This window comes from Strigops habroptila, chromosome 5, assembly GCF_004027225.2.
Source record: "Strigops habroptila isolate Jane chromosome 5, bStrHab1.2.pri, whole genome shotgun sequence".
NCBI lineage: Eukaryota > Metazoa > Chordata > Aves > Psittaciformes > Psittacidae > Strigops > Strigops habroptila.
The window spans coordinates 69,504,456-69,517,461 of NC_044281.2; the positions used below are offsets into that span (position 1 = coordinate 69,504,456).

Consider the following 13,006-nt stretch of genomic DNA (forward strand, 5'->3'; position numbering starts at 1 on the left):
ATGGGCTTTATACAGAAAAACATAGCAAAAGGGTTTTCAAAAGCCCTCGGACCCGCTGAGACTGCTCCTGCTGAAGTCAACAGTAAATCCAATGATACCATCGGGAGCAGAGGTCAAGGCTGAGCAGGCTTGATGCTACAGAAACTTATGGGTGGGATTTTCAATCTCTTCAAAAATTATTACTAATAAGAAAGTATATTAAACATAAAGAGCTAAGTTGTGACCCTGAAAATATTTACATACATGCCCAGCTCACAGCTTGTAAGTAATTACGGGGGCCTGATTTCTCTCGCTTTCTCTAATGTAAGCCAGGAATAAGGGTCCAGATGCCTGTGGAAAACCTTAGCTCACAGAGAGGGTCAGCTTCAGTGATTCTGGTGGAATTACTCATGCTCTGCAGCAGAGCTTTCGAGCACAGGCATGCACACAGCAAGACTCCTTAGAAACACCAGGATCTTCCTAAACCCACTGCCACACTGATGTGTAAATACACCAAATGTGAGATGAGACTTTTCTGGCTGTGCTCGTGCTGCAGAAACAGCATTAAAATCCACTCACTTCTAATCGACCATAGTAAAACTTGGATCAGAAAATGAGGGCCAGTTAAGAAAAATCGTGTGTGTGTGGAACTGTTTTATTATTTGTGCAGATCTGACACTATGACATGAATTAACCTAACTTCAAAGGATGAAACATCATCATTATAAAGTACTGCATTGAGTATAACCATTTCCAGGCGATTATGCAAACCCAACTGAAATAACATTATGGGTACCGGATTATTGTAGTTCCCTATTAATCCCAAGAGGAAGAGGGATGTGACTTATTTTCTCATCCTGACAAATCATCTCAAGACACTGCTGAATGAGACATGCTTGCAGCTTAAGAGGAAATAAGTAAAAATGTTCAGCTTTTATTACTAACTTTGAGGATTCATTAACAAGGATGTAAAAGTAAACCTCATTTAAATCCCTTCATTGTTCACAATATAAATCCTTAGATTGTGCAGTTACTCTGGAATGGAGAAAGAAAAGAGCTAGAGGAGGTCACCTTCCCAGCTATTTGTTTCTAGGCAGTTTCATTCCTAGGTTCCTATACAATACAGCAGTCTTCGTGGCAAACGTTTCAGGGGAAATGCTTTACTTGCATAAAGGCTGCAACTGTTCCCACTGCACCGAAGCCATAAAACTATTGCAATTGAACCAAAACTTGATAACAGCTTAATGGCATAAAGCAGTATTTGGACTAAATTGAACTTGATCATATCACTCTAAAGTTCTTTTCCAAGTTAAAAGGCTTTTATTTATAGTCTTTACTTATACCCAAGAGCCTTTGACATATTTTAACTAACCTGCCTTCCTTGTCTTCTTAACCTTGGTCCCTTTCCAAGAAAAAAGATGCCATCTGACCACAGATGGGGTTTGGTTTCCAGCAGCAGAATTAACCCACAACACAAATCCCTTGTGTTTATTCACAGAGTGATGGTGCATGTTCTAGGGAGTGAGCTTAGCCAGTATTTCCTTGATGAAAGGGGTGGAGGGGAACAGGCTGGAGGTACCTCTGTCACCACATCAACCATTCACATGCAACAAATCTCTGAATCCCACTTATTCCAAGTCTTCTGGTTTCCTAGACACCACCGGCAGAGCAGAATACACCAAGACCCACCAGTAGATCAGTGTCACTGTTACTGGGACCCACTGCATCTCCTTACATACAGGCCACCCCCTGCTGACATGTCTCGGACCTCTGTACTGCAGAAACATGGTTTAGACAGTGCAAACCTGGCTACAAACACAACCTAACAGGACTCAGGCAAAGCACACCACAGCCTTCCTTCCACCCACTGAGTACACACGGGAGAGATTTTAGAGCTGCCCCAGCAGTCAGATACTGTGTCAAATGTACACAGCATCTACATGGCACTGCACTAACCACCCCAGCTGAGGAGGGCTAAAGAAAGGACAACTGAGCAGCATTTGTAAACCAGAGTATGTCAATTCACCCTCTCTTTGAAAGGACTGGAAAAAATAACATTTTTGCTTATGGTGAGGGAAAAAAATTGAAAACTGGGATTATGTCAGGGTGAACAATGACATGATCGAAAGAAAAACTTTTCACTGTCTCTGAGGGTCTTTTTTTGACCTGTGTTCAAGGGCCTTTTTCAATCAGATCTACCAAGTGCCTGCACACAACTTGGCTCACATCTGCTCCAGCTCAGGCTGGTGGTGGGCACGTGACATGGTGGTGGCATCACACGAAATGCTGCAGTCCCCAGATCCTGACACCTCATCTGCCCCCTGAAAGCCTTATGCCTTCATTTCCTCACCCTCCTTCCCAAGGCTGCCCTCTGGGAAGGAGCAGGGATATACCTCACTAGCAATCGTACCTCACTAGCTTGGCTTCGTTAGAACAAGACCAAGGAGTGAGAGGCCCAAGCAGGTGGTTCAAGCAAGCTTTTGGTGGTCCAGCAGCACATCCCTGGCTGTGGGATGCAGCAGGGAGCAGGGGGGCAAGCAGGGCAGTATTACACTCCAGCAGAGCAGCTTTTGCTTGCAGAGAGTGTGCTTCTTCCAGCTGCGGGCAACCCACTGGTGGCTCTTCCGTCCCCTGTCACCACGTACCAGCGCCAGCAGCAAGCAACCTTCTTCTCCCAGCCCCTGGGAGAAGGGGGTAGCTGAGACATTGTGCAAAAGTAAATATTTATGTAGCCGGGGCCTTCCTTCCCCTGCCCTGTATTTTCTCCCCCTTCTTAAAATGTCACAGATCAGCTGTTTTCATAATTGTGCAGGAAATGAGTTCCCTGCTGGCTGGCAGCTTAACACCCATGTGTGCTAGATCTACTGTGGCTACACCGCTCATCTCTGCTGCCGGCGCATCCATCCAACCAGGATCTTCAGAGGATGGATTTGGCCAGAGGGGAGATGGGACAGTCAGGGACACGGGCACAGCGCTGCATGACTATGGCAGTCCTTCTTCTAGCTGCAGCTTAGAAGAACCGCTATTCCCTGGTCCACGGTCAGATCAGGATCCCAGGAGACCCAACACTCTGTTTATGCCACTTCAGAGCAAACATCCAAACCAGACTAACACAGCTTCCTGCCTGCACACAGCCACGAGTGCGCTCAGGATATCCAGGCAGATTTCAAGCTTGCGATGACTTCTTTGTTCTTTGCACAAAGCCTCGTTCGCTGGAGATGTTGCTAAAAGGATTATTATCTATAGGAGACTTCTCTTCCCAAAAGGAAATCTGCTAAACACACAATTCTGCATTGCTCTGTTTTGTAGGAGACGGGATTAAGATAGGAATAATTTCCCTCCTGCTCTCCGCATCTAATGATTTAAATAGACCAGCAGTGACAACACTGCCTAGTGGGAATAGGCACAAATGCCTTTACCCTGTACTCCAGTCTGATGGCTTTACTGCTTGCCTGAGAGGGTACCCAGGCTATCCTGTGTTCGGTGGGAAGAGCTGGAAAAAGTTAGAAGAATTTGGTGGGAATCACATCTAATGGTGCACTTGAAAAACTGAAGCCTGCCCACCAGCCTCAACACCTCCAATAAAACCTCATCAAGGGTCAAAACGGATTGTAAATGTTTCGCTTATTCCATGTCAGCCCTGTGCTGTTCCAAGCCCTGAATATGGGAAGTAACCTGCAAGTCTGAACTTGCCGATGCTTAGGATGTGAAAGCAGAAGGAATGTAATTTTCTGCTCTTTATTTAGAGGTGGCAAAACCCTGATAGAAAATGACATGGTGAAAGTGCTTAACTTCAGACCCAAGGAAATTTGAGAGCAAACATTAATTACTTCCATCCTGAGTACAAGCCTGGGGCCTGTATTAGCACCTCTCTGAATGGGAGAAGCTCAAGAGGATTGAATTTCCCACTTCTAGGACCTACTTTCTTTTCCTCGTCTACCTACCTTTGGTTTCCTCTTTCTAATTCCCACATTATTTCCCTCTCTCCACCTCAGCTTTCCCATTAAACAGGATAAAAACTCTAAAAAAAAAAAAATAATAAAAAAAAAAAGGATCACAGGAGGACAGATACTGCCATGGGATATTCCATTATAGTGGAAATAGATTCAGTTTGGCAAATCCCTACCCACAATATTCCCTCACTCTGCTCCTGAGTATAAAGATCCCCTTATGAGTAAGGACAAAGGTGGTCATGAGAGCCTGAAAATAGCTGCCTTGTGGAGCAGGGAGGTCTGCAAACGCACCACACTTCAGAACATCAGTATACAAAAAGCTTAATAGATAGATAAAAAGGAGAAATCATGTGTGATCACGCAGCAAATTCCCAGGTTCATTGTTTCCAATCCACAGGAAAAAAATAATCACAACCTATTTTAAGCATGTGAGTATATAAATAAATCAGCTGGCCCAGCCAAAAGGCAAAGTGTGCTGAAAACAGATTTGAGCAGAGGTCTAGACTATGACTTAGCTGTGAATCTCAGCTGGGCTCTGCTCTCCTCTATTGCCCAGGCAGCTTAAATCTGAATACAACAGAGACCAGACCAGGCAGAGAAGTAACATCCAGAGGGAATATCTAGAGCCTGTGGGGCTGCAAAGCCATCCGAGTCCCTGGCAAGCTTGACTCCTGTGTTAAAAAGCACTTTCATTATATGGGCCATTTGTTGATGGATTGTGGGAAAAAGTCAGATTTCAACCCAGAGATGAAGACAAGCAAACCCTTATATAAAGCCACCCTCTCCCCAGCCTGTGGGTTGAATGCTCTCAGACTTGCTACATACCACCCACTTTAGATTACAGACTTGCAGAGTTATTTTTAAAAAGTAATTATAGTAGTAGAGGGCACACTCATCTGGAACGGCTGCCTGAGGAAACGACGGGCCCAATGCAGCTCAGCTTTTCAAGTCTATAATCGTGTTTATTTATTGCCTTTAAAAACAAGAATCAAAATCCAACTAATTTCTGAGTAAAAACGTCTGTGTATTTCCCCAAGGAGCCCGAGCAGCCACACTGCACTGAAAACCTGCCCCGGCCTTCTCGGTCTAGTATCCAGCACTGAAAAAAAAATAAATAATCCCCATTAGCTCTGGCTTCAAGCAAACCCAGACCAAACCCTCTTTCCAGTCTTTGTTTTCCCTTGGAACTGTGGCTTGATCATTACAAAACTCTCATCAAATGGTCTAATGAGAGGCACGTCATGTTCTGCGTATGCTGATCTCTGCCCAGAGGTGGTTTCTGGTTGAGCAAAATAGCAGCTCTTAACCTCTGTGAGAAGAGCAGGTACAAACTCCTAAAAACTATTCTATAGGTTTTTCCTATTCCAGTCTCTTGTTTCAGCTGCCAACCAGTGGATTTTGGATCTGCACACTGAGAAAAGACTCAGAAGAGACTGAAAGAGGGGGAAGAGGACCAGGTACTTGGGCGGAAGCCAGGACTGAGAGTTTTTATCCCCCTTTTTCTTCCTTTTGTAATGAAATCAGGCCTTTGACTCATGCTCTATTAATGCCCAAAGACCTCCAGAAGGCCTGATGATGCCTTTTACGCAGGCTCTGCATGCAAAGCCAAAAGCCCCCCTGCACTCCATTACAGGGGGCTCATTACAGCCCCTTCCTCTGTGGGCAGCTCTGAAAGCCGGCGGCCGCTGGCGGCTGCCTTTTCCGCAGCTTCTTCAATGGGAAGCAGCCTAAGGGCATCCTATGACCTCACAGTTGACAACTTCGTCTTTCAACTAGAAAAGACTTAAACCCTAAAAATATCTCTATGGAGCCTGAAGAAAATAATAGGCCTGCCCCCCTCAACAGGCCGAGGAACAGCCGCTTCCTCCCGGCAGCCCCTGCTTTCCCTTCAAGCTCAGAGCCGACAGGAAATCCATTCTCCTCTTGTGAGAGACAGGAGATGAATTTTCCACAATAGCTCTTCTAGCAAGGCAGAAAATAGAAAGAAACAATAGAAAACGCTTTCTCAAACAATAGGAGCTGCTGAAGAGCCGCTCGCCAGAAGCTCAGCATCACCCAAGTCTTAAATAAGCTGGAGTGGAAACAAGCCAAGGACCTGTTAGCCGTCTCGCTAACACACTACCCTGCCTCAAATATAAGTTCATTTTCAACCTGGAGGCACTCTCCCTTTTTAAAGAACAGGCAGGAAAACTAAAAATATGTATATTGAAAGGAAATTATATTGCATTATGGAGTAGTCCCGCAAAAGCTCTCCAGAGGTGGTCAAGCCCCAGCATCCAACGTCACAGTGCCATGGGTCACCTCCCTACCACCTGGCAGCTCCTCTAAAGTGGGGATAAGAGACCTCAATACTGATTTACTGCAGGTAGGTGGAAGGGGATGGGGGGCAGAGCCCCTATTTCTCCATCTGAGAAAGTTTGCTGCCTCACATTCAGGAAAGCACAGCAGAGTTTCGGTTATTTGTGTTACATAGGTAAAGCTCAGCAAATCAGATATCTGAGAGTCTGTGTGTGTGTGCTATTATGTGTGCAAGACTACCCCTGCATATTAAAGGAACACTGTTTAAAATAACTTAATTCACATTTTAATCTAGAAGGTAAGATATGACTGGGTTCAAGATAAAAAGTTCCTTCCTTTTGTTTTCTTTTTTTTTAACCTTTAAGCTTCTTTTTGGCTGGCTCTGAACTGCTGCAACACTGCTCATTTCTGTTTAGGTCAGGAATTGAAAACGACTCCAAAGAAAAGTTAAAATCACTTACTAACACCTTGTTGCCTTGGCTCAGCTGCAGGAGAGGAGAGTCAAAAAATGGAAAAAAAGCCTGAAATTAAATACATTTTTGCACATAAAATCCAGCTAGGAATTAGGAGAGGGAATGCATTTCCTTTTAAATGCCCAGCTAGCAAGCGCCTTTCCAAAAGAGAAAACAGCCTACTATAAAAGGTGGGCAGAACAAACTTTGAAAACACCTCACATGCGCTGACCACCGCTGAACACCTTTGACAAAGTTACACACTGCCACATCCTAATTTTGCTGATCCTGCTCTCGATTTACACAGGTGGAGCATGAACCACTGGATCTGAAGGTCACCATGGTGCTGGTTGTTTGGATGAGCCCATCATCTCTGCTTCAGTGCAAGAATAACCACCTAAGATCTCTGAATAGAATGCTGTTCCTGCTCCAGCCCGGAGCAAAACAAAAGGAGCAAAGCTGGAACATACACAACCAAGAGGAAGAAAAAAGCTGCTCTCATCACCATGGATGAAATCCTGCTGTTGCAAACCTGCTCAAGCCTTTCTCCTCAGCTTCCGCTTCCCCAAGAGCATTGGAAAGGGAAGGTAGGGAAAAACACACCCCAGTACACCAAACCGAAACCAAAAAGCAGACATATCCACCTGGGATGCAGTTCATCGGCAGATCTCCTTCCCCACTGCAGTGGCAGGAACGGAGGCAAGAAACGTCCCGGCTGGCGTTGGGGAGAGATTATTCCCCATCCTCCTGCATTGTGCAAAATGGGGAGGCTCCTGCCAGCACTCCCCGCCTGCCGGCACCCTCGGGCAGCCCCAGGTGTCTGGGCGGTGCTGGGTGGCCTCCCGCGCCCTCTGCGACTGCACCTCTCCCTTCCCGCAGCCATCCTGACTCACACATGGGATGAGGCTGGGATGGGGCTCGCGCTCCTGGCTCCTGTTCTGCTGGGGAAACAGGGCAGGAGGAGAGGCTGGGGCTCCTCGGGGGAACCGGGAGCCTTGCAGACATTGAGTAGTCAGGTAAAGCCCTCCCAGCACAGAGCAACTCACCCTGCTCCCCACCCACCATCGCTGGCATGATCCATGTAGCACAGCTTGGGAGCAAATACAGGGCCAAACCTGCAGAGATCTTCCTGCCGCCCTGTATGTGCTGCCCGTCCTTAAAATGCCTCAGCAGGCATCACATGTTCCCGCTGCCTCGGGGCTGAGGAAGGAGAAAGCCCCAGTGACCCCTTTGAGATGGTGCCGGGGCATTTCTCTTCTCAGGGGGAAAGCAGGTCATCAGGGCTCAGCAGGGCCAGACAACAGCTGGTTGACATCTCATCCACCAAGCTGGCATCCCTCCCAGTGCCCTGGGACACAGCCACCAAGCTCTACTGGCAGCATGCACCCTGAAAAGGATGGTTTCCTTTTTCCTTGCCCTAATCAAGGGAGGTGAAAAATCCAAGTGGGAAAGAAAGGAAGAGAAAAGGTGCCTTTCTGGCAGAGGCTCTCAAGTGCTGAAAGCAGGAGCCAAGCTGGGGTGTTGCTTCTACAGCTGCCTAACCAAGCTGGTAGGGCAGCCTGCACCGACCCTCCTAGTGCCCCTGGGATAGGACTCAGCTTCCCTAGGGTGAGGAAAAGGAGGCAAACAAAGCAGCCTCCTCAAGCGGGATGTCTCCCTCTCCAGGCAGCAGGGAAGCTGCAGAGCAGGCACCCTGCGAGGATCTTCCCCCTCTAGAACTATGCAAAAGCCTCCTAGTTTTTTTAGCGGGGCTCAAAGTTGTTTGAAGTCCAGGCAGGGACCAAGCTGGAATCAGGGTAGAAAGTGCAGGGGGCTGTCATCAATGCCCAGCCCTCCATGCCATGGAAAGCCCAAGCCTCTCTCCACAGCAGGGAGCTGCAGCACGATGGGATGATTTCATGCTGTACAGTGTGTTTTCCCCAAGGCCACACTTTGGAAGACACAGAGGAGCAAGAAGAGCTGACATCCCTCCAACTTCAGCTTTGTCTCCAGATGGCTTTTCCACTTGGTGCCAAAAGAAATGGAAAACAATGCAAGCCCTTGAGTCCTGAGTCAACCACAGCAGAACTGTTAATCCCAGAGCTGCATCACCCTGTCTCTGCCATTTGTATTTGCCACCCTGTCCTTCAGAAGCTCAGCAGACCAGTCTTTTCCTTCCAGCTGAAGTTCCTTCATTAATTATGTCAACATTCCTGAAACAGAGAACTCAAATCCATAACCTCTTCTCTCTGCCAATGCAGATATTGAAGGATTTGACAGGGAGGGAGCAAAGCTTCAAGTCCACACTGCAAAGATAGCTCTTCAGATCTGCACCAGGAGAGGTGATGGAGAAATCAGCGCATTGCAAATGGGCTCAACCAACAGCCACACTGGTACAGCCAAACAGAGTTTTTCATCTGTGTCTTCTTACAGTGACAAGCCATCTTTACTCTAGAAAGGGGGATTTGCAGCCAATTTTGTTCGAATTCTTCCACAGTCTCCCTCCGTCCTCCCAACCCAAAATCTCATACCACCAACTACAGAAATGCTCTCTGGCCACCCTACAAACAGGGTTTCTTATGTGGTTTTCTTCTGCCTCACCTTCCCTGGTGCAAACTTTTCCAACAGGAAAAAGGGAAATCAGAGAGAAGAAATGGAAAACTCATGGGAAGAAGATAAAATGGGGGAAAAGGAGGAAAAATATCAAGTTTGCCCTCTTGTTAAGGTAAAAAAAAAAAAGCTCACAGAAAAATTGAAGGCAGGGGAGTGACCCTTAGAAAGGTAAGAAAAACTACAAAGTTATCCACAGCATATCCTTTCACAAGACTACCTGACACGGTTTATTATTTCCTTGCTTCTCTTCATGGCACTGAAAGCTGTAGCATCCTTACTTGTGTAAGGGGAAAGTGGGGGAAAGAAATTGTTAAAACTAAGATAAAGGTGTCTAGAGGAAAGAAAAACTGGACTTGCCTGCTGTTGAACCCAGAACGGTCTCCCCTTGGAGGCACTGAACTCTGCTACACTTTCCTTGGTTTTTACAGGTAAAAGACTTCCAGAGCAGTCAAATACTTAAGCTTGATTGTCCCAACAGGGAGGAGAAACCTTGCCCAGTAGTTTGCAACTATACAACCACCCCAAAACAGCAGTGGTGAGTGCAGAGGGGGCTACTGTCTGTGCATAAAGCAAAAATCACAGCCAACATGTAACAGGTCAGAAAAGCAGCAGCCATCTGCACCCCAGTGGGGATGAAACCTGCAGCAAACCATTTTCTAGTACCCAGGAGATTTACAATCTGTGCATACAGTGGGAGGGGAAGAGCTGTACAGCTGGGGGCAGAACAGGGCAGTGGGACACCTTTTGTTTTCCTCCTAAATCATGCATCACCATCCCTGCTTGGTACGGGGTAAGCGAGACATAGCACAACTGTGCCCAAGCAACAGGATCTGGACAGTCCAGCCGCTTGCTCCAGATGCACATCTGACTGGTGTTCCTGATGCTACTGGGGTGACGGTGGAGCCACACACTAGCTCTTTCCCTGTGGGAAGGAGATGCAGGAGCTTGCTTTCACCCAACAAGACCCTCTGCATGCCCTGTCTGCCACCCAGATGATCGTGGATAGTCCAGGAGGGTGTCCCAAAGGTCATTCATCTCTTGTTTTAGACACCTTCTCCTTCTCCACACCCGAAACAGACCGAGTGTCCTGGGTCTCCCAACCCCTGCTGCGACTGCTAACAGTCAGGGTGTAGAAAGGAAGAGATCCTTCAGGACCCACAACAGGCCACCACCAGGACTGGGTGGCCCTTTGGTCCAACCTGCTGTGGCCATCCCTCAAGTTCTTCCTTTCCAGCCCTTTGCTGCAGCAGGAGATTCAGGTAGTACCATTACCCCCCACTTCTACCTATGGAGCAGTAGCTGCTCAGGCTCCACCATGCTACAGGTGACCTGTCAGCCAGTCCTGTATGCCCTCTGCTAAGGCAAAGTGACCTGCAAAGGTGGCTCAATTCTCAGTCTCAGATCATGCTTTCATTTCAGGAGAGCACCACCAGCATTGCTGACAAGCAAGAGACATGCGCTGGCATCAGTCAACTTCCTAAACCAGACCTGATGGGGGGAAATTGCCCAAGCCTGGAAGTGGCCACGGGCAAACCCCAGGCACTCAGAACCCAGCATGCAGAGTCACACCAGCTTGGCTAAATCAGGCCCATAACAAGCAAGCAAAATCATAACATTTTTATAAAAGTAGGATTTAAGTACAAACATCTGCCTTGCTCTTTCTTAATTCTCAGTCTATAGCTAGGTATTCGCTTCAGTGATCCACGGTTCCAGCTGCAGAAATGCCATGCGGATTCTAATTATGGCAGCTAGTTTATTTAACGGAGTTTGACATTGTTTGACATTCAGCTGAGTCACCTTGTTCCCGGGTAAAGCAACATGGGCTTTTCAGTGGTTCATCAAGAGAGAGGCAGAGATTCTATATCAAAAGTAGAACGTATATCACAAAAATTTTAAATTAAATACAGCTGAGGTCTATTCTATTCTGGCAGCTTCTCTCTTTGGGATACTAAGTCAACCCAAATGTTTTCCAGATATAACTCTTCCCCTCAAGGATACGCAGCAGTACCATCTCCCTTGCGTTCTTGGAGGGTGGGAAGGGTAGGAAGTGTTGTAATGGGCATATGGGATGTATCTCATCCCCCGCAAGTATCACCCACCCATGTATCAGGACATTCATCGCTAAGAACTGCACACAGGCTGAGCATCAGCCATTTGCATTCAGCCAATATTTTTTCTAGGGCAAAGAAATGGGCCATCAATAGTCAACACAGGAGGAACAACGATTACCTGCAGACAGAGATGTTCCTACAGCACCTCACCTAAGGCAATCTGCACTCCTGTACAGTGCTTTTCAAGAACCTCAAAATGTTTTCCAGCAAGAAAGACAGACCAGCAGTATCCATCCTCATCATACAGAGGTTTCACAAAGTGACTTGTCTGCGAGTTTGTTGGTGGCACAGCTGGAAAGAGAGCCTATGCTTGGACCGCTCTCCCTCACGCCAGGTTGGAAATGGAGGCCAACACCACCTTCCCCTGGCTGCAGAAGGTCTGGATGCAGCACAGGGCATTGCAGAGAGCAAACCCCAATCCTGGGGCTGCCTTCCAGAAGGCCCGTGGAGGCTGCCAGGCTGCCCTACTGTGGCTCCAATGCTTGTGTCATGTATCTGCGCTGCTGCTTTCCAACTCCCTGCTTCCCTGCTAGCCCTGGAGCTGTGCTCCCCACACATCTGGAGCAGCTGTTCTGCCTGCAAACAGTGTTGGGGACCACAGCATGCTTCTGGAGAGGACTAAGCCCTCCCATCCCAGCTTCTCTTTACAGACCTTTGGGGAAGAGCTGGGATCTCCTTTTTATAGTTAAAGACAGAAGGGACCTTTTCAGATGCTGAAAATACTCCACTTATTCTGGCAGGCAGTGCAGCGAGCCAGACTTCAAACCAACAGCCAGAACCGTGCAGTCAGACAATAGCAAGCTGGCCCAAGTGTGCATTTCCAAGAGCACACTGCAGTCTGGCTTATGTCCCCCATGCCATCCCTGCAGTGGCTGCTGGAAGAAGCTGTGTGGAAGTGTGTGCCATTACCCTGAGGAGAGGATATCCATCTTGCCCAGGCCCTCTCTGAAAGCTGTCAGAGAGACAGTGGCTCAGGCCAAAGAGATGTTTACTTATCTTTCTGGCCAGCCCTGCAGAAATCCCTGTTTGCAGTTAACCTTCTTTCAGTTTCCTTTATATCCCAGTGGCAACTCTAATTATTCATTTCTTATTGTACAGTAGCAAAGCCTGCAGAGCCACAGCATTCAGAAACAAAACTGACGGTGTCTCTGGTCTCCAGTGGCCTCGAATTGGCAGCCCAAGCTCAGACTGGGGGTCTGCCAGCCTGTCACCCCACAGGCAGAGCCCCTAGAAGCCATTGAACCCCTTTGTGTGGCAGGGCGGAAGCCAACCTGAACCTCAACAGCTGATGCAAGATCCCCTGGGAGCCCTAAACACCATGCCAGTTATTTTAGGAGGAGGTGGAGGTCTGGTATCACAAGGCTGTATATATGAGCTCCCAGGGAAAAGGCATTTGAAAGAGTGGTCACAAAAAGTACTAGAGACTGTGGTTGGGGAACTGCTCTCACCCTTCTCAATTAGGGCTTTCTGCACAGCATTACCTGGTAGAAAAGGGATGATTCTTTGCTTGGGATCTTTCTGGCCTCCTTCAATAGGGAACTTGTCCAGAAGCTGCATCTGCAAAGGAAAAAGAATAAACATTCTTAGGGGGAAAACATGGACTGGCTGTGTAGGGACCAGG

At 47.5% G+C, this 13,006-nt stretch overlaps 1 protein-coding gene across 3 annotated transcripts in view; it reads right to left on the reverse strand.

Moving 5' to 3' along the window:
* Nucleotides 1-13,006, reverse strand: part of SH3PXD2A (SH3 and PX domains 2A) — a 265,696-nt gene that overhangs the window by 178,417 nt on the left and 74,273 nt on the right. For all 3 annotated transcript variants that reach the window (XM_030487968.1, XM_030487967.1, XM_030487966.1), the window contains exon 3: nt 12,867-12,942. In XM_030487968.1, the coding sequence (XP_030343828.1) occupies nt 12,867-12,942 (76 nt within the window). The remainder of the gene's footprint in view (nt 1-12,866; nt 12,943-13,006) is intronic.